At 42.7% G+C, this 26,480-nt stretch overlaps 1 protein-coding gene and 1 long non-coding RNA gene across 2 annotated transcripts in view; both read left to right on the top strand.

Annotated features, from left to right (window-relative positions):
- The first annotated feature begins 1,859 nt into the window (after positions 1 to 1,859).
- LOC131202218 (uncharacterized) lies at positions 1,860 to 18,061 on the top strand. Its single transcript, XR_009156095.1, has 5 exons — positions 1,860 to 3,357; positions 6,383 to 11,166; positions 11,775 to 11,926; positions 13,432 to 14,178; positions 16,467 to 18,061. It is a non-coding gene; the product is annotated as an uncharacterized LOC131202218 (long non-coding RNA).
- Positions 18,062 to 23,222: 5,161 nt separating this feature from the next.
- LOC131202596 (uncharacterized) overlaps positions 23,223 to 26,480 on the top strand; it is a 46,892-nt gene continuing 43,634 nt past the window's right edge. Inside the window, exons 1-2 of the mRNA XM_058191698.1 lie at positions 23,223 to 23,362; positions 24,344 to 24,737. Coding sequence (XP_058047681.1) covers positions 23,223 to 23,362; positions 24,344 to 24,737 — 534 coding nt within the window. The remainder of the gene's footprint in view (positions 23,363 to 24,343; positions 24,738 to 26,480) is intronic.

The raw sequence follows: 26,480 nt of genomic DNA on the forward strand, positions 1-26,480 counted from the left end.
TAACCCATCATCATCCTGCCTTCAGATATGAGGTGGGCTGGTCCGTAATTGCAAAGAACCTTAAAGGAAGGAGATTATGTGGACTTGTTTCAAGCGGGGCTTCAGTACCGAGAGTCAACAAACCCTAGAAAGCAATGCCCAAAGAAATGCAAAGTGTAGACCATACTGTCTTAACACCAGACATCACTGGTAGGCAAAAATCACTGAATTCCATTTTATTTTGGCCACGTCATGAGATAAGGCACTTAATGCTATTGTTCAGGGAGGTCAAAGGAAATGAGGTCGCAAAAATATGGGGACTAGATACCATCAAAGCCAACATGTCATGCCATCAAACTCACTGGAGAAAATAGTTGTTATGCTCAAGAGTCGGGGGGTAATTTTTTTTTTTTTTGAGGTCGCCCGAATATATGGTGGCTAGATGCCATCAAAGCGAACACCAGTCGGGGCATAGAACTGAAGTCACGTCAGACTGAAAAACTTCTGGAAAAGCATCCCTCAGTCCCAAAACAATTTGTCAGATGGGTTTTGCAGGAAATTCAGCTGCCCTGGCCCTGATCCCCCATCCTGGGGCCAACTATGCAGGAGGCCACAAATCCACAATAAATGATTCAGAAATAATAAGGCACCTGTCAATTCTAGACTGGCGTATTTTTCTGATACTATTATGGATTTTCTGGGGGGAGGGGTGGGGTTATGACGTTTTGGTGATCTCCAGATGGGGCTTGGAGAAGCAGTTTTCCCAGAGAGATGTATGGATATTCCACGAGGACAGATGTCTCTGCAGCTATTGTATGTATGGAGGCTTTAGAGAAGCGGGGAATCTCTTAAAAGTGACTCCTCAGTGCTTAAAAAAGCCTTCGTTGTTCAAGCAGTTATATGGTTTCTCTCCTGTACGGTATCTCTTATGTCAAGTTTCCAGGCCTTATGTGGGCTGCTGAGAAAGTGACGATGGAGAACGGGATGGAGAGCGTGCCAAGAGCTAGAGAACCGCTGGATCAACCACCTCTACGACCACCGAGCTTTCCGGGCGGGGAACAGCAGATGCTTCTGGAACTTTGCAGCCTCCTCAGCCGTAACGGAAGCTTGGGTGAAAAAACATGCTGCAAGGGGAAGGAAATCTGGACGTTGCACAAATTGGCCAATCTGCTACTGCAAAAACCGGACCTCGTCATACCAGTACCTATACCAGGAGTGGGAAATTAAATCTCCCTAAGGGACTACATGAGAAACTGGGACCGTTTCTCCCTGAAGAGGCAGAAGACAAACGGACTGAAAACGGAACGATTCCGAAAAGAAGGCGGGAGAAACAAGAGCGCAGAGGAACAAGGACAAATAGAAGACCGAAACCAATATGCAAACTTGAAACCAATCTTGAAACCAATCAAGATGATCTCAATTAACATCAATGGAATGAACTCACCAGCAAAAAGGAAACCAACACTAGTAAGACTACAAAAACAGAATACGGGCATTGTTTTGCCTACAGGAAGTACATAGCAGGAAGTAGTATACAAGAAGATCTCAAAACGGGGAAATTGTATTTATCTCTTGCACAGCAAAAGAAGAGAGGAATAGCGGTGTATATGAAAGAGTGGCTAAAACCTAAGCAAATTTATGCTGATGAGGATGAAGAAGTACTACTGACTCATAGCAACGAAATCAGAAACAAATATTGCTCGGGGTAAATCTATGCACCGAACAACGATCAGAAGGAATTTTATCGTAAACGACATGGAAAAATAGGAGGTAGGAAAAAGGAGAAGAGGGGGAGAAGAGGGAGAAGAGGAAGGAAGAGGGGTAGAAGAGGGAGAAGAAAGGTATAGGGTGGAGGGAGGAGAGGATGTAGATAAGAGAAGGGGAGGAAGGTCTGGAAAGTAGAAGAAGGTAGAAGAGGGAAGAGAGTTAAAAGGAGGGGGTGGTGACCGGGCAAGCCCGACTAATTGTATATGACTGTACATTGGATGAGTTGTTGGATATGAATGTAAAAATAAAACAACAATCAGAAGGAATTCTATCGTAAATGACATGGAAAAATACTAAAGAAGAAAACAAGAAAAAAAAGAACGCAGCCAAATACATTCTTTGAGATGACACAAAAATTGAATTTACAGGATATATGGAGACCCCTAAATTTAAAGAACCACCAATACCCACTTTTATGCAAAGCCCCACAACTCATGGTCAAGAATCGATATGGTGTGAATGAACCTGGAATTGAGAAGAGAAGACACAATTTAGCTTAGATTGGGAACCTATCTCCTTAAGAGATTGATCTCTGGGAAATGTAGTCTTTATGTCATGTGGTCACTGGGAAATGTAGTCATTGTGACATGTGATAGTATCTGCGCAATTTGATTGGAGACTGAGTTATAGCTCTGCTGGGTAAAATGTACCATGCAGATAAGCAGTCATTTTGAATCCTAAACAAAGGAAACAAAGGTTCAGTCTTGCAACATTTTTTTTACCTACGTTTAATGGGATCAGATTATGAACTGAGCCTCATGTGAATCACAGCAGTATCATAAATTATCGAGAACACCTGAAGAACAAACTTAATCTGCATGAACTTCCCGTTTGCTTGGAGTTTATCTGCCCAAGAAGGGCAATCCTTCGCCCCAACCAGAACAGTAGATATGATAAAATACCTTACGGGCAAGACCATAATCCCTTGAAAATTGGATGGAAAGGACAGAAGGAGGCAAGGAAATGATTGTTGAACCAAAATATCTTGGGAAAAAAAATTATGGGCGAATGAAAGAGAGAAAAAAGGGAGTTGTTTGTTTTTTTTAAAAAAAGAAAACAAGATACAATGTTGCAAAAGTTGTGGAACACGTTATCTTCAAGGATTAACCGTAGTCTACGTGGCACAAAGAAATAAAGAAAATAGAAAAGTTCCGTACTTCCAGGATGAACTTAAAAACCTGTAATTAGCATTACAAAAAAGAGAAACTGCCAACTGTTGTGGGGGATCACTGCCCCCCTCTTCCCTACCCTGGGCTGGACAAGCACAGCTAAAGGGACAGCTGTGACCCATGGGCAGGTATGGCCCACACAAAACCAGTATGGAAAAAGGCATAAAAGGACAGATTCTGCCTTAGAAGAGACTATTTTGATATGGACAGGAATCTTTTTGACTATTTGGATCATTTGACAACACTACGTTGAAGCTACTTTTTCCATACCAACGCTACAAATGCTAAAGCCAACAGCAAGAAGATAGTCAATGAATTGAAGAGAAAGAGCAGCCAACTTCGAAGGGAGACAGAAAGGAAAAAATGGACTTTCAGAACATCCTATCAGGGGTTCCAATACCTAGCAGACCTCCAAATCTCTTTAGGAGCGTGATCTGAAAAGGTAAAAAATGTCTCTTACTTTTTGTTACAATACACAATTGATTTTAATAATGGTTTTCTTTACTGTCCTATTTCCCAGTGTCAAAAGGATACTAGAAAAGTGGGTAAGAACATAGTTGTGTGGAAGTTGCAGAAATCTGTTTATGAGCTCCAGCATGGGATTTTTTTAAAAAAATAGGAGCCTTGCTAGACGAAGGATTAATATGAAGCAGAGCTGACCCTCACCTGTAGGTTCTGAGTAGTTTCTGGTTCTCTGCCACAGTTAAGCAGAAAATCCCGTATGGACTGTACTCTTTGTTCTGTAGAGTTATATAAACAGAATTTCTAATACCACCAGGCCTTCCTATAAAAGCCTACAGCTTATTTGTGTTAGCCCTGGCTGGCTAGGCCAGACTATGAAATCAAGCAACAGAGTTGAGGATGAAACTCCTTTGATTGAGATTGGCTTAAATTACAGAATCTGTATAGATTCAGAAGGTTTTAAAGATTAATATACAATTGAAGCCAGAGTTGTTTCTTTTGGGACAGATTAAAAAAAAATTGGTGGGGGCGGGAAAGTCATAGAACTTTGTATAAATACAAGTGGGGCAAAAAAGTATTTAGTCAGCCACCAATTGTGCAAGTTCTCCCACTGAGAAAGATGAGGGAGGCCTGTAATTGTCATCATAGGTATACCTCAACTATGAGAGACAACATGAGAAAACAAATCCAGAAAATCCCATTGTCTGATTTGTAACGAATTTATTTGCAAATTATGGTGGAAAATAAGTATTTGGTCACCTACAGACAAGCAAGATTTCTGGCTCTCACAGACCTGTAACTTCTACTTGAAGAGGCCCCTCTGTCCTCCTCCACTCATTACCTGTATTAATGGTACCTGTTTGAATTTGTTATCAGTATAAAAGACACCTGTCCACAACCTCAAACAGTCACACTCCAAACTCCACTATGGTGAAGACCAAAGAGCTGTCGAACATTAGGCGTGGTGGCCAAAACAACTATTTGGAACATTCTCAAAAAGAAAGAACGCACCACACCCGGTGAACTCGGCAACACCAAAAGACCCGGGAGACCACGGAAAACAACTGTGGTGGATGACCAAAGAATTCTTTCCCTGGTGAAGAAAACACCCTTCACAACAGTTGGCCAGATCAAGAACACTCTCCAGGAGGTAGGTGTACGTGTGTCAAAGTCAACAATCAAGAGAAGACTTCACCAGAGTGAATACAGAGGGTTCACACCACAAGATGTGAAACCATTGGTGAGCCTCAAAAACAGGAAGGCCAGATTAGAGTTTGCCAAACAACATCTAAACAAAGCCTTCACAAGTTCTGGAACAAGATCCTATGGACAGATGAGACCAAGATCAACAACTTGTACCAGTATGGAGAAGGAAAGCAACTGCTCATGATCCTAAGCATGCCACCTCGTCAGTGAAGCATGGCATTAGTAGTGTCATGGCATGGGTATATATGGCTGCCAACGGAACTGGTTCTCTTCTATTTATTGATGATGTGACTGCTGACAAAAAGCAGCAGGATGAATTCTGAAGCGTTTCGGGCAATATTATCTGTTCACATTCAGCCAAATGCTGCAGAACTCATTGGATGGCGCTTCACAGTGCAGATGGACAAATGACCCAAAGCATACTGCAAAAGCAACCAGAGAGTTTCTGAAGGGACAGAAGCGGAATGTTATGCAATGGCCAAGGCGATCACCTGACCTGAATCCCATTGAGCATGCATTTCACTTGCTGAAGACAAAACTGAAGGGAAAATGCCCCAGGAAAAAGCAGGAACTGAAAGACAGTTGCAGTAGAGGCCTGGAAGAGCATCACCAGGGATGAAACACAGCGTATGATGATGTCTACGCATTCCAGACTTCAGGCTGTGATTGATTTGCAACCAAGTAATTAAGAAGGGAAAGTTTGATTTATGATTATTATTCTGTCCCATTACCTTTGGTCCCTTAGCAAGTCAGTCCTACACCGTTCACCTGAGTTGGATGTACAGTACATACCCTCAAATTAAAGCTGGCAGTCTGCAGTTAAAGCACATTGTGTTTGTTTCATTCCAACTCCATTGTGGTGGTATATAGAGCCAAAGATGTTAGAATTGTGTCGATGTCCCAATATTTCTGGACCTGACTGTATACCTATGATGACAATTACAAGCCTCTCTCATCTTTTTCGGTGGGAGAACTTGCACAATTGGTGGCTGACAGAATACTGTATGATAAGAGCACTCTCTGGAGCAGAGTATGAAGGTTAAGTTGGATTAGGAGTGGCAGTCAAAAACAAACAAGGTTTCTAGGGGCTGGAAAAATTGTCCTCTTTCCAGAATGTCAAATGCATCCAGAGAATATATGGACCAGACTGAAATCAACATCGCAGGAAAGCTAAACTTTTTGGCTAAGACAACCTTGAAAGTTTGAGTGTCTCCCCCTTTTCACAACTTAGTGAATTAGGGAGGTTTGTCCTGAGCCACTTCTGAATGTTATCACCTAAATTCTGGGTTTAAAAACTAGTTCAGGTGTTGTTGTTTTTTTTGGCTTATTAATGGATTCTGCCTTTCTTAATCCACCAATATCCATGCTATGATGGCTAAGGTGATATTCCAGTGGTGTTTCCCCTAGTTCGGAACAACCGGTAGTAATGGTGGCAGGAGGCTCCGCCCACCTGGCTCGACGTCATAATATAATGTCATAAGCGTGTGCATGCTCCCGTTGTAAACCCTTAGCAAAGTTAAGTAGAACCCATCCCTGTGGCATTCCTAAGCTTCTGGAACCAGAAGCTTTCAGAAGATGCATGGCCTTCCATTGTTATCTTCCCCTGGAGCCAATTCATCCTCCTTCCTAGGACTCTGCACTTTATGCCCAATGTGTTCAGTTTTGCAGAAGTCCTCAATTACTACCCTCTCCTTTAAGCATTACTGCAAATGTCTTAAAATCACCAGACACAACCATCTGGATAAGAATCCTAGGTTTCATTAGCATTAATCATCTTTCCCATCTTTGTTTTTACCCAGCCTTAGAAACTGCTCCGGATCTCAACCAAGTTGGGCGTTAAAAAGACACAAGCTGTCGAGTACGGTTCCTGTCTGCATCATCGGGTCCAAAAATCACACCTTTGATCAGTTGTTAGATCGTATCAATCAAGAGAACCGGGACACCGCATTCATACAATATGCGGTTCGATCAACAGCAAATTATTCATAAATTGGAACTGGGATACCCCGGAGGTTGCCGTCCCTCAGTGGTTTCTACCAATCCCAGTTCTATTCAGCAGACTGGGTATTGTCAGCCAAAGAACGTCAGCTAGTGGAGACGGACTGGGGGAGTGAGGGGGTCTTTTCTTCTATAACTCCTGTCCTCTGGAATATTCTCTCTCTGGAGAGTAGAATGACCCTTGACAGACTGACTCTTTCATTAAGGCCTCAAAGACCTGGTTATATGTCTGGGTCCCCAGGCATGTGAAAACACCTATTTCCTAGTTATAATCCATTTGACAAAGTGCTCTCATCGGCTGCATACTGTAGATTAAAAGTCCTTACTTAAAAGTGGAACCCTTCCCCAAGGACCAAAGCCAACACGCATCAAGAGCATAAACTAACTGAAAGAAGCCTTACCAGACTGGCAAACTTGTAAAAGTTACCACAAGGGTGGGCAATTAAAGTTTCCCCAAGAGGCCACATGAGAAACTGGGACTGTTGTTTTAAGGGACCACAGACCTGACAACCACCACAAGTACACAGCAGCAGCCCTGCCTCTCGAGCTCTCCCTCGAGTCACGTCTACAACATTGGCTGCGTAAGTTGTCTTGAGGGAGAGTTGGGGTGGTGGTCGTTTGTGGGAGAAGTGTGTCACTGTGTGGAAATGAAGCAGCCAGAAAACTGATACCTTTTCCTCCACTAGTTAAGACTCATAAAGGGTAGTGGTTGGTGGTACAGTTAACCGTTGGGAACGAAGAGTGGTGAGCAGCGAGTAGTAGCCTGTAAATGCTCGTGCTGCCTTACAAGAATTGTGTTGTGTTGGCTCTGTTTTGGATCCCATTGACAATGAACCCATGACCAGGTGGTGGGCAATGGTGGAATATCCACAAATGAGATGGGCTATCCAACTCAAGGTGGCAACCAAACAAGTTACACGAATCACTCCAGGAAAAGGGCCCAGGCCAAAGCCCAGCTCCTAAGGCCAGCCTTTCATGAAAAATGGCAGAAAAGCTTAGAAGCCTGTTAGAAGGCCAGCCTCTTCTGCAGAAAAGGAAGAAAATCTAGACTTTGCACAAATTGGCCAACATGCTACAGCAAAAACCAGACTTCAACGTATTGGTACCTACACCAGGAGTAGAAAATTAAATTTCCTAAGGGGCTACGTCAGAAACGAACTGTTTCTCCCAAACTGGAAGATGAGGATGAACAATAAATGGACGGAAACAGAACGATTCAAAAGAGAAAGCACGAGAACAAGAGCAGAGAGGAACAAGGACAAATAGAGGACCGAGACCCATATACAAACAGTAAGACAGAAGAGGAAATCAAGATGATTTCAATTAACATCAATGGAATGAACTCACCAGCAAAAAGGAAACCAATGATAGTAAGACTACAAAAACAGAATACAGACATTGTTTTGCCCACAGGAAGTACATAGCAAGAAGTAGTATACAAGAAGATCTCAAAACGGGGAAATTGTATTTATCTCTTGCACAGCAAAAGAAGAGAGGAATAGCGGTGTATATGAAAGAGTGGCTAAAACCTAAGCAAATCTACGCTGATGAGGATGATGAAGTAGTACTATTGACTCAAATAGCAACGAATCAGAAACAAATATTGCTCGGGGTAAATCTATGCACCGAACAACAAACTGAAGGAATTCTATCGTAAACGACATGGAAAAATACTAAAGAGGCAGAACGTGAAAACAATGCCTAGCAGGTGATTTTAATGCAGTTGCTGACATTAAGATTACAGAAACAACCAAAGAAAGAAAACAAAAATAAGGAAAAAAGAACGCAGCCAAATACATTCTTTTGAGATGACACAAAAATTGAATTTACAGGATATATGGAGACCCCTACATTTAAAGAACCACCAATACCCCTTTTATTCAAGGATCCCCCACACACAACTCATGGTCAAGAATCGATGTGGTGTGGATGAACCTGGAATTGAGAACGGATATAGAAATAGTAGATGTGCTGACTAGAGGGGCATTTTAGCTTAGATTGGGAACATATCTCCTTAAGAGATTGATCTCTGGGAAATGTAGTCTTTACAGTATGTCATGTGGTCACTGGGAAATGTAGTCGTGACATGTGATAGTATCTGCGCAATTTGATTGGACACTGAGTTATAACTCTGCCATTTTTTATAACTCTGCCATTTTTAAATCTTTGTTAAATTTTGAGTTTATTCTTCATTTTTTAATCTGTCTCGGCTGGTCTAGGTCCGACCTGGTAGGAACGGGCTCGGGACATGGATTGCCCTGGTCCTATTAGATCTCTCAGTAGCTTTTGATAGCATCGACCATGGTATCTTGCTGCGACGGCTGGTTGGTTTAGGAGTGGGGGGCACCGTTTTTCGGTGGTTCTCCTCCTATCTTTCTGACTGGTCGCAGACGGTGTTGGCAGGAGGGCAGAGATCAGCCGCAAGGCGCTTCATGTGTGGGGTGCCACAGGGGTCGGTTCTCTCGCCTCTTCTGTTCAACATCTATATGAAACCGCTAGGTGAGATCATCTGTGGCTTTGGGGTGCGATGTCATCTGTACGCTAATGATACTCAGCTGTACATTACTACCCCGACGAGGCCGTTGAAGTCAAGTCCCGGTGTTTGGAGGCCGTGCGGGCCTGAATGGGGAAGAACAGACTTCGACTCAACCTTACAACACAGTGTAAGCCACCCTGAGTCTTCGGAGAAGGGCGGGTTATAAATTCAAATTAAAAAAAAAAAAAAACACCCTTCCAAGACGAAGCCATTGAAGTGATGTCCCAGTGCCTGGAGGCCGTGTGGGTCTGGATGGGGAGAAACAGGCTCCATCTTCAACCTATTCAAGACTGAGTGGCTGTGGATGCCGGCATCCCGGTACAGCCAGCTGACTCCATCGCTGACTGTTGGGGGCAAGTCATTGGCCCCCGTGGAGAGGGTTCGCAATTTAGGCGTCCTCCTGGATGTACGGCTGTCCTTAGAAGAGCATATGACGGCCGTCGCCAGGGGAGCTTTTTATCAGGTTCACCTGATACGCCAGTTGCGTCCCTTCCTAGACCGGGTTTCCCTATGCACGGTCACTCACGCCCTCGTCACTTCCCGCCTGGACTACTGTAACGCTCTCTACATGGGGCTCCCCTTGAAGAGCACCCGGAGGCTCCAACTGGTCCAGAATGTGGCTGCATGGGTAATAATAGAGGGAGTATCTCGAGGTTCCCGTGTGACACCTCTCCTGCGCAAGCTGCACTGGCTTCCGGTGGTCTTCCAGGTGCAATTCAAGGTGTTGGTTACCACCTTTAAAGCGCTCCATGGCATAGGACCGGGTTATTTACGGGACCGCCTGCTGCTACCAATAGCCTCCCATCGACCCGTACGCTCCCATAGGGAGGGTGCCTCAGGGTGCCATCAGTCAAACAATGTCGACTGGCGACCCCCAGGGGGAGGGCCTTCTCTGTGGGGGCTCCTGCCCTCTGGAATGAGCTGCCTCCGGGGATATGTCAACTCCCTGACCTCCGGACCTTTCGACGCAAGCTAAAGACCTTTTTGTTTTATCATGCAGGGCTAGCTTAATGTAGTTTTAATATGGGTTTTATTATAGTTTTAGTCTATTCTCGGCCTAATCGAATTAGCTTTTTAAAATGTTTTTTTTAATTTTTGTGGAATCTGTTTTTAATTTGGCTGTAAACTGTCCTGTGTCCTTTGGGACAAGGGCAGTATATAAATTAAATTAATAAATAATAATAAAATAATAAACAAACAAAGGGAGCCAGGACACGCACTCAAACGCGTCAAAACCCAGCTTTAATCCCCACAAACAGGCTAGAGCCTCAGAACACAAGTTGATAACAGGTTCCTTGTAATGTCAGCGCTGGGAACAAGTCAACTAGCGAACCCAAAACAAAGCCATCACTCTAGGAGGACTCGAATTCCAAAAAGTAAAACTTTGTTGGATAAACCATATAGGTACTTAGTAAGCAAAACCAGATCTGGTTTTCCTGCGCAAATGCTTGCCCTGTTTAACAATAGCTTTCCCTTTCTCCCCATCCCAAGTGATCACATTGTTGGCAAATGACATCCTTCTGTTATGGGAACAGTCCATCTTTCTCAAGCACCTGCAGTGGTGACCTTGATGGTTGCCAAGCTCTCACTATCTCTGCATACGTTCTCCACATTTCATTTCCTCCTTGCCATCCCATCCCAGAGTTCATTGGCAAGTTGAAAAGCATTAAAGATGTGAAAGCAGCAAAGCGGTTCAATTTTGACAACGTATTTGAATCTCATTGGTCAGGGAGGGGTGAGTCAGTGATGGGAGACAGTTAAGGGAGGGAAAAGTTGAACTTGGGCATTTTGGCAATACACTGGTGACTTCTAACAAAATTATACCTTATTCAGCGAATGGAGCAAAGTACCGTTTCTATTTAGAGGTTTAAGTGGTGGCAGGTCTTGACGCAAACTAAGTTGCAGAAACAGGTTACGGAATTCCGGTTTGTATATACAAGTTTTCCACTTTTCATGCCACATTTGACAATAGTATCGGGGAAAGCCTGCAGTGATCGCCAGTGGAAGCGAGGCAAGTCAAGGCAGCAAGACATGCAAGCACGAGCCAAGGTACATTTTTTCATATGTGGTGGACATGTCCAGCAGCCATGAAATACTGGACTAAAGTTAAGAATACAGCTAGAAGAAATTACGGAACAACAAATTTGAGTTAAAACTGGAATCATTTTTATTAGGTATAGCAAAAGGAAATTATTGTAAGAAAATTCAATATATTATACTGCACATAACGATGGCCAGAATCACCTATGCGCAAAACTGTATAAATGAGAACACTCCTTCCGATGGAATGGTGATAATAGGTGCTAGAATGTGAAGAGATAGACAGGCTAACAATGGAAATAAAAGAAAGGAGAAACAGAGTATTTATTTGATTTAGGACACATGGTATATAATTGGTTAGAGAATAGAAGTAAAGAATAAGAATATAAAAGATCATTTAAGAGGTATTTTTAAGTTAAAAGGTAAATATAGTTACAAATAATGACAGCATATAGAACAGATATGTATTTAAATGGTAAGGAAGAACAAATGAATGATATATACTTATGAGCGATCCCGATACTGGAGCGTTGGTAAAAATTGAAAATGTGGTATAAAATGAAGAAAACCGTCCAATAAAAAAAGAGTAATTAAAAAAAGACTTCTTCCTAACCCAGGGTTCGGAAATCCACGGCTTTGGAGCTGCTCATGCCTCTTGCAAGACACTTGGCAGCACACAATACATTGAGCTTTTCAACCCCCGGTAAGGCCAACCATGGATAAATCAAAGAAAATAAAAGTTTCAGAAGAAAACAAGAAATGTTTAATGGTACGTGGGCAGATTCATTTGCTTTCAATTGCTGACTGGTTTAACCAGTATGCTTAATATGTGGTGGAGAAATTGGCAAACAAGAAAAAGTCAACTGTTGTCAAGACATTTCCAGAATACCACTCAGCCTTTTGAAGAAAAAAAAAAACTTGATAAAGAGAAAAAAAGCCATTTCGGAAATGTGGCTAATGGATCCAAATGGCTTTTTGAGTGTTTAAAGGTTGCTGAGCCTTCCCTAATCGGTCCAGCAACTGATGGCTATTTAAGATCAGCAGAGAGGCAACTAGGGGTGGCAGTGAGCGGAGTAGAGGAAGGTGGGTTGTGTAGAGGCCCGTGTTAGCCGGTTTTGGAACTCACTGACCTGGGTATACATAAAAAAACCAATGACATTCTGAAAGCAGAGCGCTCTGTTGCAGAATGCAAATAAGCTATTTGCCAGTTATTAAACACACTCACATCAGACGTCAAAGGCCTGTGAGGCCGGATTTGGCCCACAGGGACACCCTGGAAAGGGCAAGGGGCTGGCACCTGCCTTGGCCCAGCCTCGTCTGGTGCCCTCTCTGGGCACACGCACAGGAGGCAAGTGTGCAGGGGGCTGGCAGTGCCTGGTAGAACCTGCAGGTTGTTAGGTCTCACCCCGCCTGGCTGGAGCAGCAAGGAGGAGGTAAGGGTGGCTGGGCACCGCTCAGGAAGGCGGGACTGGGGGTCCCCAGGAGCTTGGGAGCCTATAGTTAGGGGCTTGTCCTCCATTGCCCAGGGCTCCCGACATCTCACAACAACCTCCTTGTGGCCTGAAACAGACAACTGAAGATTTTCTGACAGACAAGGCTTTGGGCATTTGCCCTGGGCAAGGGAAGAAATCTCAACTGCTCCTTGCTCCAGACACAGCGAGCCTCGCCAAATGGTCAGTCTGGCCCAGCTCATGCAACTAAGAAAGGGAATGACCCTATGACAGCTCCTACACTTATGAGGCAAGCCAGGAAGAAGCTGGAGGAAGGGGCTGCCTAGATCCAATTGTTGTGGTCCATCAGCAGCCTACGGAGCTGGCAACGGAGTCGGACATGAGGATGAGGCTGAGGTGAGGCCAGGGCCATCGGGGAGTGAGGTGCAGACTCCAGAGCCTGATAGTAGTGAGGCAGAGGAACAGGAGGAGCCTGTTCCTAATGCACGCATGAGAAGAGCTGCCAGAAGGCAAGAGCAGCTCAAGCAAAGAGGACGACTCGGGAGTAGGGCCAAGAGATGATTGGCCCCTCCCATAAGGCTTAAAACAGACCAGCACCGGCGTTTCAGCTTTGCCGGAAAACAACTTTGTAGCTGTGTCTTCTGCTTCATGTACGTCTTTGTTTTTGTGGCTTCTGGACATTTGCCAGGAAGGGCCTTTGGCAGTTTGCCTAATTGGACTAAGGTTTGTGAGGTAACTGAGGCATCTGTGTTGGGAGGCATTTGTTTTACTTTGAGTTGAACTTCATTCCCAGCTGTTCGAATAAAGTTTTGTTTTTCCACAGACTAAGTTTATTACTACCTACTTGGGCCTCCCAAAGTCCTTTAAAAAAGACCAAGCCTCCTTTGGGGCCAACAAACCTGTCCAGGATCAACACAGGACATAATACCACACAAGGGGCGCATTCCGAACACTGCCCAACCATTTCCATGGAAACCGAGATCACCGACACATACGATGCAGTGAAAGTCTTTTCAAGTGAAGCTGGGAGTGAGACTCAGATGCAGCAAGGAAATTTGAATCACTTCTCACTGTTGCCAAGCAACCATAAACCAAGCCTCCACCGCTGTGTTCGCAAGATGCTCGTTTTGCTTGTAAACTGAACACGCTTCACATGGGCGTTTACACATCAACTTTTGGGTTGACTTTGGAAGAACAGCAATTCCATTTTTGGATTGCTCAGCGATCCGTTTGCGGTTGACATGGTACCTGTAAACATCCAGATGGGCCTGATAGAACTCCACTGTAACAGAACAGCAGACTTGAGGCAAAATAAAGATTCTGTAGGACCCAGAACGATGCCGATTCCACCTATTAGCGACTCGAACGCTCTGCATGTTTGATAGTACGTGCGCGACAGTGAGGAAATTCAGCCAGATCTATCCAGATCATGTGATCTGGTAACTCCGGTGGCGGGAGGCTCTGCCCATCTGACTGGATGTCATCACGTCCCGTTTTTGACCCTCTGCGCATGCGTGCAGGAGGCGCGCGAGCGTAGCACGCACTCACATTTGCAAGCCGGTAGATAAAGGTAAGTGAATTTCACCACTCCTGGTATATGTGCAACTTTTTCTCTCTGTGGTGAGAGTGAACAAAAAAAGCGCACACATCACTCTTAACTTCTCACTTATGCACACCTCCACTCTTATCCTGAATTTGCGTAGCTCAGAAGTTACGTCAAACAAAGGGCACCAGAACCATTGTGTTTTTCTTTTTAGAATTTGTTTTTTCCAGATTGAAGTTATTTGTTCAAATTTGAAATGTGAAACCCTGTTTGGGCCACTTCTTGGCCATGCTGCACTCATGAACTAATATGATAGTCTTACATGCAGCCGGCCCTTGGAGATTAACCATAATGCTGATGCGATCCTCAATGAATTTGATACTCCTGACATAGGTAGCCCCACTAAGGAGTAAGCAACGGGAAATCAGCCTTGAGACTCTAGGCGGCTTACAAATTGGAAATTATTCCACAATATAAAAACCCGGAACTTTAGCCCACAGCATCAAAAAAGCTGTTTGCATCAGCCACGTGATTAAGCTTGTCTTACAGTTGAAACAGACAGCTATCTAAATTAATCAAATTGATCACAAACTATTTGGTTACTTTTCAGGTCTATTAGTGTCAGGAACAACTAGCACAGACGTGCAAGGGAAATCTTTATTCTGTTAGAAGGGAGAAAACGGAGGCTTGCTGGCATTTTCACATGCTTTTGCGTTTAACTGCTTGGGAACTAGGGAGGGGGATAATCTTCAGAGACAGAACTGACTCCCCCACTCCCAACCAGTTCCAAGGCCATCATGCCGTGAGGGTGAACAGAGTTCCCTGCCTAGCACCTCAGCTTTCTCAAAATCTGGTGAGGGAGGTTGGGCCTGGGAGAAAATGAAAATAATACTTTTTTTCCACATGACTTTTCAGAATCCGCCTTGCTTTCCTGCAGTCACTTTCTCTCAGTAAAATGTTCTTTTGGTTCAACTTAATGGATTCAGGAGTCCAGAGGGACCAAGCTGAGGCAGAGGTCCTTACAATTACCTTATAGCTAGGTGTCTTGAAAATCCTAAATAAATATTGCTGGACGAAAATTAGTCCCAAATTCCACTCTTCCCTTTTATCTGGAACTGTACTAGTTTCTAGTTTGAGTAAGATTGTGTAATTGAGTAAGATGTTGTGGCCAACAAATTGAAGTGCTTGAAATGTTGTTTGCGACATGTTGTAAAGCTGTTACAATAAAGATGAAACTCTAGAATACATGGGTTTTCAATTTGTTCTTTCTCTTTTGCATAGTTTGAACATAAACTTAACAGCAAGGACCTTGTTAAATGGTTATCCATAAGAACATGGTATATACTGTGTTGGCCTACAACTATTGAACCTGGAACACCCGCACTTAAAATGTAGATTGTTCCCACCAACTTTTTGAAACCCTCTTTTAAGACCTTGTACTAATGTTGAGTCTGTCAGGTATTCCTAATTCATGACATTATTCTGCTTTTAGTCTTGCTTTGTCTTAACCATGGTTTCACTCCCAAGAAACTCATGGCAATAAAACAGAACACTATTTATGTTGCTAGTTCCTGGACAAGATCAGTTTTTAACGCACTTTAATTTTGCATTTTAAATTTTGTCATAACATGCACCTTATTTTGTGACGCTTCTGACACGAAACTGTCCAGAAATGCTTTAAAATGAGCACTTCTATAAATCAAGTATTGTTCAAATGGTAAATACTGAAGGGTATTAACACACACGTATTAAGAGTTTAATGTGTTTCATAGCTGGAAAGCTGACCCCAAGGTTTCTTGGTTAAAAGCAGCTTCATTATCAGGAGTTTGACAAAAAAAAACTTTAAAATATGTGTAACCATGAATTTTTTTGTCAGGCAAAAAAAGTAGGGTTGATTTATTGATTCGGTAGGAATACTTTCCCAAATTCCAAAGTTGTAGGATAATTAGGGCCAAATTATCCTAGGATAGCACAAAAAAAAAAGCAAGCAAAATTCATTTAAGGGGAATTAAAAATTAATCCAAATGCATGGACCTATCATCTGGAAGAATAGGAGGAGAAAGGAGTATTAAGAACGTTTGCTTGCCAAAAATAGAAACCAATGTATGTATCTGTTATAGGGAAAATGGAAAGGCGTATATCAAGTATGTTCACTGCCTTATTTATAGAAAATAAAAAGTTGAAATAAATCTGAAGCAACTTCAAGATCACCAAAGTATTATTAAAATACGTACTACACTACCAGAGTCCTTCACATCAATGAAAAGTCTGCCTCAAAACGAATTTAAAAAGCTTTGTCTTTTCTCTACCCACAGAACTATGAAGAATGAACTCAAATGGAAGATATGTGACAGGGGAAAAACCGTATCAGGAATCTCCATGTATCTGTAAGGTTTGGCAATACGCTTAAGCCAAAATGAACCAAAACAAAGACTTAAAACAGAGCCTTAAGAACCAAAGAAACAGACTTTATTCTTTGATCAAAGTTGAAGTTCTGGGTAAGAAGTTCCAAACTCATGTAGAAGACACCAGAAGAAAATTATAAGTCATGAGACAAAGCAGTGTCCTCTCTTATGCCTAAAAAAGTCTTCGTAGTATTCTAATTACTCCAGTCATATAATCTAACTTCATTGTAAACATAATATAATATAATAATATATAGTATAATAATATATAGTAATATCATCTTAAATCCAGGTTTACATCTTCCTGCAGTGTTTATTCTTCGTTATCTTTTCCTCCTTTTGTCTTCCTAATTAAGTACTTGGTCCCCTATTAACAGTACAAAAGGTGTGTAGATTGCTCTGGTAGATTGAGATAGGTGTCGGTTGCAATTTTATTGTCAGGGAAAAAACTAAAAGTAGTTGAGCTTGAACTGGAGATTAAACGTTATTCCTTTATATGTATATCACAGCAAACTGAGGTAACTGTTTTTAGACATGTTAAAGATCACCAATATTGACTGTTGCTCAGCAGAATGGAATTATGAAATTAGCTATCAAATTTTTGAAGTCTTTTGAATGTTGTATAAAAGGCTGGCATGTTCCTCATCTTGGATGTGTAGTTTTTGTACTGCAGCAATAAATCATTGGATTTCTTCTTGCCTGCTTGGAATTTGGAGGCTCTCACACCAAACTTCCCTATAGTTGTTTTTTTCTGGTTAAGAGTTATAAGGGCTATTTCAAAGAAAAAATGCAGCCCTTTAACTTGAAGGCAATCTTTTATGAAATAGTCAATCTTCAAAATAGAAAAAGCCACCCAATTTTTTTCTTTAAAGCCGAACAAAGCAACCATTTCCCCATGTTTTTTGGGGGGAAAACTTTTGTAAATCCCCTTTGTTGGAGAAAATTTAGCACTAGGAGTCCCAGCTGTATTTTTATTTTTATGCTAAAAACTCAGATTATCTCCTTGCAAAGCATAGAGCCAAAGTATCATCTGGGCTTTCCCTAAATTACTTCAAAAATTTAAAATGTACACTGCCCATAAATATGGAGGTTCAAACGGGCCAGTTATAATAAATATGTTAAACTTTTAAGCCTATGCTGCATTTCCTGTTTCCCATAACTTAGAAACAGGGTTGCCTTAAAAAAACCCGCATTAACTGTGTTCAAAATAAACCCAGATACCAAAAATTTAAACCAGTTTTAAACTACTGTAATTTGTTTCCTGTAGTGTAACTGAATAGAAACTGTTCATGTTGGGCATAGGAAAGGCTAGACTTCATTTAAACAAACCATCTTGGTTTAAAATCCCAGCAGTTTCCATCTGCAGCGTATGAGGCTAGAGAATCATTGCCTATTGGCTTATAAATAATCATTGGCCAACAGGAATAGCTGCTATATAAGTAGCAGCTGTGAGTGAAGCTGGTTTGTTCGGGAACATTGCCCTATTTTTACTTGCTGTTGGTTTGTTGTTAATAAAGGATTATTGCTAACCGTCAAGCCTCCATTCCCTTCTTCATTCTTTGAATGAAGCACCATCCCTACTTAAAGTTTAACTAAGCCAGCATTTAACTCTCAATAATGAGAGCAAGTTTACACTTCAGAACGAATGTAAATCAAGTCCCTAAAAGACAACAGGGAACTAAAAAGCTGTTTTTTGGGAAAACACCCCTTTTTTCCGTCAGAAATGAACAGAGCCACCTATGCAAAAAGAGTATGTACTTCGGGATAATACCAACTCCAAAATTAAAGAGGGGATTCAACAGAAAAGGTTTTTTAAAAAATCTGACTGGAAGCTGACTGCAAACCATGAAAATGTATTTGTAGTAGGTTTGTGAACTATCTAAACTTGTAGCTTAGTTTGTTAGAGCTTAAGTTTGAATTTCTCCCCTCCCAATTTTTAATTGGAACATTCCAAGCCTGGACCATTTGCAAATGTTGTAAATTGCCATACAGAGCTGCAAATTCTAATGGGGACTTTTAACAAAAAAAAAAAGCAATGATGATTGGCTGTGTTTTCTGGAAACAAGTCCCTTAATGCAAAGCAACTTTCAGTCATTTATTTTTTTTTTTGGGTGGGGGAGGTTGTTCAGCTGGCTTGCAGAAGTCAATTCTGTCCCACACAAATTTGAAGGAGGAAACTTGCAATCAAATGGCATTCAGGAGAAAATTTATTTTTGTTTATTTAGTCAAGCACGTATGAGAAGGCAAGTAGGAACGTTTAGTATAAACAGGTAGAAGTCTATACGTATTAAATGAGTATGAATAAATTTCTCCACTTGATGAAATTTATTTTATCATCTATACTGCACTCTTGTGAGATGCAAATAGCAACCCCTTTAAAGCCATCTTGGGCTTTAATAAACTTTCTTCAAGTAACTGGGTTAGGAAATGTTTTATAGCAACCTGCCTGCCCTATATATTGCTATTTCAGCCAACTGTTTGGCCAAAGAGCGTCTCAGTGGTTTTTGTTTTCTTAAAAGAATTCTTCAAATCTTCTGCAAGTTTGCTTTCAAATTCTGCTTCTTTTAATTATTTTGCAACTTTTTTCCCCCGGGAGTGGCATTTTCAGCATTAACTGGAAAAACAGGCTTACTTAAAAAAACCAGATTTCCTGGTCAAAAGAAACCAAGTTCTTCAAAAAACAAACAAAGGCAGTAAATCGGCTTTGAACGAAATTTGCTTTAGCTAGCTTAACATACAAGATAATGTAGCGTGCAAGAAAAAAAACTTGGTTGAATTTTAAACTAGGAAGCTTAAAAACTCCCACATCTGGGTTTGGACAAAAATCCCAGCAATGCCAAGCCCGGTTTATAAAAAGGCTTTTTTTCTCCACTTTTAACTAAGAAAAAATTCCCAGTAATTGAAACTGAACGTAGGAAAACGCTGTAGAAAAATGTTTTCTTGATAAAATAGGTTTGTCAGGTTCACTCGCTAAAGCCCCACATAACAACGAACCGAAAGTAACTAAAAGAGAATTGCAAAACAGGTTTCTAAACGCAACAGGAAAATAAAACGCGAGTCTTCGAGCTAAGCATCATCTGCTTCCTTTCATCCCCCCCAAATAAATGAGCCAAGCCGGCTCTGCAAGCAAGGATAATATACCGTGGGACTATACCAACTTCAAATGAAAGGGGGGGATTCGAGAGAGAAAACTTCCTTCACTATCTTGAAAACGTATTTCCAGCCAAATCTCCTGATCACTTTAATGAAAATTTACTGATAATAGATTCTGAGTCGTTCCAACTATATAGCGTATTTTATTTCATGAGCTGAAGGTTGACTCGCCAGATGTTCCCCCCCCGCGACCTCATTTCTATTTGGAACATTCCAGCCGGGGCCATTTTTTCCTTGGGACTATACCAACTTCAAAATGAAAGGGGGGGATTCGAGAGAGAAAACTTCCTTAACTATCTTGAAAAGGTATTTCCAGCCAAATCTCCTGATCGCTGGAATGAAAACGGACTGATAATAGATTCTGAGTCGTTCCAACCTTGTAGCGTATTTTATTTCATGAGCTGAAGGTTGACCCGCCGAATGTTCTCCCCCCCCGCGACCTCCATTTCTATTTGGAACATTCCAGGCGGGGCCACGTTTTTCCCCTAAAAGTTTGTAATTGCAGTTAAAAAAGTTGCAAATTCTAATAGGGAGTTTTAACGTTCGGGTGGGTTGCATGCAAAAAAAAAAAGGAAAAATAGTCCGAATTTTGCCCTGATTTTCTGGAAAAGCTTATCGAGTTAAAAGAGATTGTCTGCTGGGTTTTGCTGAGAGTTCAGTTGCTCTTCACTCTCTTTCCCTTTGGTGGAAAATCCGCAATTTAATGCAAAATCTCAAAGGATGGCTAGGGAGCTATTCTCTGCTGAGAAAATTAACTTGCCTTCAGCCCCGGCGACTGTACATTTTTTTACTGGATGCAAATTGCCTTTGATGCAAATTGATGAAGGTATCTTTTCTTTTATGTATACTGAGAGCATATGCACCAAGATAAATTCCTTGTGTGTCCAATCACACTTGGCCAATAAAAATTCAAGTCTAGTCTAGTCTAGTCTACTCTATGTATGCACAGTTGCGCTTGAGTTGCAGTTCCTTTAAATAAATCCTGTGACAAACTCACTATCTTCAAATAATAATTGTGCTATAAATTAGGCCCATCCCATGCGTTGATATTACTGCCTGTTCATTTGGCCAAAGGTTGCATTGTTGTCAGCATAGGTCAGAAAAGTCAAATTGGCAGCTATGACATTGCAAGTGAAATGTTGACTTTTTTTTTTATTGAAAAAGTTTTTAGAAAAAAAAAAGCTTCCCCCCTCCCTTCAAAAAAAACCCTCCCCCCCAACTTCCCGGAACAAACACAAGGTATAGTTAAAAATAAAACAAACATATACTAAAAATTTGTCCCTCCTAACTCTATATACGTTCATATATTATATTGTCCCTCGGGAGATAGGGCGGTATACAAATGTGATCAATAAATATAACCCTTTATGCAACGCTTGTATATATATTTTGTTATATTGTTATGACAAATAAAATATATAAATAAATAAATAAAATAAATAAACTCAGTTATACTCCTGCATTTCTCATCAAATCCTAACCTCCCCCAATGCAATCAGAAGTAATTAATGTTGACTGTTTTTAATGTACATTATTAAAAGCCACGTTTGACATTTCTTTGAGTTAAGGGCGAGGGAACCCAATCACTTTGTTCCAGAAGATTTTTTCTTTTTAATTCAGGTTAAATTTGGGCAGAGGGGTGGAATTAAAACCAGGCTTTGACATAAAATGTCGCTTCTTTCCACTTTATTCAATTTTTGTGCGGCCCCGCCCCGGCTCCAGGTGGCGTGTAACAGTGAAAAAGATAAAAAATGCATCCCGTTCAAAAGAAAATCAACATGTGGATGAAAAGACCAAAATCCACACTGTATTACAGTCTTAATTTTCGTAAAATTATCTGCTGTTGGTATTTGAAAAATTGAAGTATATGAACCTACTTCACATTTATGTGAAAAGGGGGGACTTTTTAATCACTCTTGGTGAATGTAAAAAAAGCTAAAAAAATTGGATTCAAATACATATATAAATTCAGAAGATTTTAAAAATTAATATACAACTGTAGCCAGAGATGTTTTTTGGGACTGATTGACAAAAAGTTGGGGAGAGGGAATCATGGAACTTCTTAATTGTTTAGTTTATAATTTTAAATTTTTAGTTTTAACGGGGTTTTTAGATGTTAATTATTTTAATTTCGGCCACACTGTGTAATAAGTTTTTTAATTTATTTTTAATTGTATATTGTCTCTTTTTATCTTGGCTGTACACCGCCCTGAGTCCTTCGGGAGAAGGGCGGTTTATAAATCTAATAAAATAAATAAATAATAAATAAAATAAATAATAAATAATAAATTTTTGTATATAATAGAAGCGAGACTTCTATATAGAATAGAATAGAATTTTTTAGTGGCCAAGTGTGATTGGACACACAAGGAATTTGTCTTGGTGCTTATGCTCTCAATGTACATAAAAGCAAAAATACCTTCATCAAGAATCATAAGGTACAATGCTTAATGATACACTATATGCAGAAAGGTGGAGTGGTTTGACCAATAGAAAAATCGATGGCGGAGATGATGGGGCCTGCTGACAAGGAATAACAACAACCCTGCAAGGTGGGTTGGCCTGAGAGAGTAAATGGCCCAAGTATACTCCTTTCATGCCTAAGTTGGGACTAGAACTCCCCCAAAGTCCCCCATCAGGCTTTCGTTCCTAAAGTGGAATTACAACTCACCGTCTCCTGGTGATTGGTACAAAGTCACCCAGTTGACTTTCATACCTAATGTTGTGTTCGGTGTGCCACCCTGACAACTCAGAGGCTGTTTCCCTATTGGCTGACACACACAGTTATTGCATGTGCGGGAGTTCTCTTTATGTTTATTGGCTGTTCGGTCTGACTGCCTCCTTATATAAGAGCTGTCAGATGCTGTTGTTGCCGGTTCCTGGAGTTGCCGGTTAGCGAGTTGTGTTCATTAAAGAACTCTTGACATTAGCCTTCTCTCGTCACCTCAGGTTATTCACCATGGTCTCCCGACAGATCGCTGGCGACGAAGGTGGGATATCTGAGGCGATTGTGAGCTAAGTCACTACAGGAGCGGCTAGCGCTGAGATAGTGCTGCCACGAGTCACGGGCGACGAGACGTCACAAAAGTTGGTAACTCCATCACACTCCTGAGCTGGTCACCACCAGCTTTTGTCCCATTCATCGCTACCGCTGAGACGTGGGAAGGTTTGAGTGTTTTCTGGAGGCGAATGACTTCACTGATCTTTCAAGCAGTTGGAAACAAGCGCATTTCCTAAATGCATGTGGTCCTGAAGTTTTTGCGATGGCCAAAGCTCTAGTCGCCCCCTCAACCGGTGCATACGATCTTCTGGGAAGCCTTGAGGGAAAAGCTGAAGGGCCATTACACGCCGGCTTCATCCTGAATAGCCCGCCGTTTCAAATTTAGACAGACTGCAGGAGGAGGGAGAGACAATTAACCAATACGTAGCTTCCTCAGGACCACCACGCTCGACTGCGAGTTCAGGGATCTGGAAGACTCCCTGTTGGAGCAGCTAGTTTGCGGGGTTAGAGATATGAGGCTGCAGCGGCAGTTGCTGCCCAAGAAGGACTTGACCCTTCAGACTGCCCTGGAAGAAGCCCAGCATCAGAAATGTCAGATAAATCCACTGCTGATATCCGGAAATTCCATAACCCTGCCAACCAGACCTCAGGGGTACATTACGAGGATATCACCTCTGATGAAGCCACAGATGAGGAGGCAGAGTTCAGCTGCCTAAAAACATCTGCTCCCAGAAAGAAGAGGCTGACAGGAAAAAAATCTGCTCCCTGCCTCAGTTGCGGTCAGCTTCACCCTTGATCTTCTTGTCGTTTCCGTTTGGCTGTGTGTCGTCATTGTGGCAAGTCTGGCCATATCGCTAGGGTCTGCTGTTCTTTCGGTCAACCGCCGGTGGACCCAAAATCCCAACGCTCATCCTTCAAGCCTCGTTCGGGTAAGAACTGTTTTGCCATTTTCCACTGCCGCAGGGTCACTGAAATAGTCTCCCATCAGCTTAGCCCTGCGGAGTCCAAGAAACTGACTCTAGATGTTAAGATTGAGGGGGTGGCATGCCAGATGGAGATTGATGCGGGGTCAATTAAGTCCATTGTGTCCTGGGGCCACTGTTAAACGATTGCTTCCCTCCATCCGCAGAAGCCAGTTGTGCCCCTGCCCTGTCCGGCTGCAGTACTATCAGGGTAATGCCATTCCCATCATTGGCCAGGGCTGTTTTTTGATGGAGACGGATGGTTTCGTTGGCCATCTTCCTTTAATTTTGGTAGACGGGTCTCTCCCAAGCCTTTAGACTGGTTAGACTGGTTCAGCTCTCTGGGTCGTAGCATCTCTTGCATCCATTCTATGCCTGAGGGGGACTGTGAGTCTCTGTATACTGAGTTCACTGACATTTTTAATGGCTCCTTGGGAAAGTATGTAGGGTCCCCTATCTCGCTAAACTTAGATCCCTGGGTGGCTCCTGTTAGGCTTCAACCCCATCAGGTTGCTTTTGCACTCCGCCCAAAGGTGGATGCTGAGCTGGACAAGCTAATTGGTCAGGGTGTTTGGAGCCCATGGACCACTCTAGCTGGGAGATTCCCATCGTTATTCCAATTAAGCCTGATGCCTCTATTCGCATCTGTGCGGATTTTAAATGCCTTGCAGGCAAACCCGTATCCTGTCCCGGTTGTCCAGCACTTGCTCCATTCCCTGGGCCCAGGCGCTGTTTTTGCCAAGCTGGATTTGGCTCAGGCTTACCAGCAGCTCCCGGTGGACGGACGATGCTTCGGCACAGGTGCAGACCATTGTGACCCACTGGGGAGCTTTTAAGTGCCGGTGCCTTCAGTTTGGCATCAGCATTGCTCCTGGGTTGTTCCAGAATCTGATGGCAGAGCGGTTACTACATGGGGTGCCGGGTATCGTGCCCTATTTTGATGATGTTCTCGTATCCACTGGTTGTCGGAGTGAACTCATCGAGAGGGTGCGGGCCGTTCTGACACGGTTCCGTCAGTCTGGCCTCAAATTGAAGCGGTCCAAATGTGTGATTGGCGTCCCTCAGGTTGAGTTTCTAGGGTATCTGAGTGATGCCAATGGCATCCACCCCACCCCAACCAAAGTGGCGGCTATTAAAAATAATAATAATAATATTTTAATTTTTATACCACCCTTCTCCCGAAGGACTCAGGGCGGTTAACAGCCAGATAAAATACAATACAATATACAATAAAACCCATTTAAAAAACTTATTCAATATGGCCAAATTAAAATTATAAAAGACCTGATATAAACCCCGTTTAAAATCCAATTTAAAACCCATGTTATGCCAGTCCTGCTCGAAAGAATAGATACGTCTTCAGCTCGCGGCGAAAGGTCCGGAGGTCGGGAAGTTGACGGAGTCCAGGAGGAAGCTCATTCCAGAGGGTAGGTGCTCCTGTTCCCTCTACAGGCCTTTTGGGGTCTTTTAAACTTTTACAGCGTGTTTTTGCCGCATAAGGCTTCTGTGGCCGAATTTCTCCACCGGCTGCTTGACAAAAACACCCCGTGGTCTTGGGGCCTATTGGAATCCTCCTCATTCCTCACTGTTAAGGATTTGCTGACTTCTTCGGCAGTTTTGGTACAATACCATCCTAACCTCCCTGTTCTGTTTCCCTCCCCCAATACTCCCAGCAAAAAGTCAGTCAAAGGCCTTCTTTTCTAGTTTATTTACATAGATAAATGTTCTGGCCACATTTACCCACGCGCCTGCCAAGTCTCTGGAGATAACTAGGAAATTATAGATAAGGCCAGAGTTACTTACTAAGATATTCTTTCCTCTATTGAAACAGTTTGCCCGTGCAAATTCACTGCTTTGTCCAAGACAAAAAGCCAGGAAGTTCCGCCTCCTGCTTTTATAGCCCTTGTGGGTGTCACTCCGTGACTCATCATTCTTTGACTTTGTCCCAACGCCTCCTCTGCTGCGCGCGCTGGTCATGTCTGCACAGTCTTGCATCGAGCCAAGATTGTTCTTGGGGCGTTGCCAAATCAGAAGAAGGCCCGGAGGAATCAGGCCTTGCCGGCCCCTCTTCCTCCTCTGGGGTGGGTGCCAGGGAGGGAGAGGGCCCAGGAGAAGCAGGCCTTGCTAGTTCCTCTTCCTCACTTTCTGAATCATCGGAGTCCGAGTCCAGGAACCTGGGTCACAACCCCCCCCCCTTATTCTGACTGCTAACGCCTCCCCTTACGGCATTGGAGCCGTTTTAAGTCATCAACTCCCTAGCGGGTTGGAGGCTCCTATTGCCTATTACTGTAGGATTCTGCCCTGTTCTGAGCGTAATTACAGCCAGCTCGATAGGGAGGCTTTGGCTGCTGTGGCATCCGTGAAGCGGTTCCATGACTATCTCTATGGCTGCTGTTTTGAGCTTGCAACGGACCACAAGCCCCTGTTAGGCCTTTTGGCAGGAGACAGGCAAACCCCACTCATTCTTTCCCCCCACATGTCCCACTGGACTGCCTTCCTGGCCGCCTATACCTACACCTTGACGTCCTGGCAGGGAAATCGCAGCTGCCTGCCAAAGTTCAAACAAATGACTCACAGAGTAAGACTTTCAGCTCTCTTTGAAACGGTTCAGCTAATTTTTGCTTCCCGTGGAATGAGAGCAGTCCCAAAGCTCCTTATATATCCTGTGGGGTGAGGCTCCTGCCCACCTTTTCCTTTGATGACGCCGCCTCTCTAATCTTCTGAAGCGCAGGTCAATCCAAGCTTCATTATTATCAGCTGTGTCTGAAGGCGTAGCCGGGGGAAGGGAGGAATCGGGATGACGGCCTC

This window comes from Ahaetulla prasina, chromosome 7, assembly GCF_028640845.1.
Source record: "Ahaetulla prasina isolate Xishuangbanna chromosome 7, ASM2864084v1, whole genome shotgun sequence".
NCBI classification, from domain to species: Eukaryota; Metazoa; Chordata; class Lepidosauria; order Squamata; family Colubridae; genus Ahaetulla; species Ahaetulla prasina.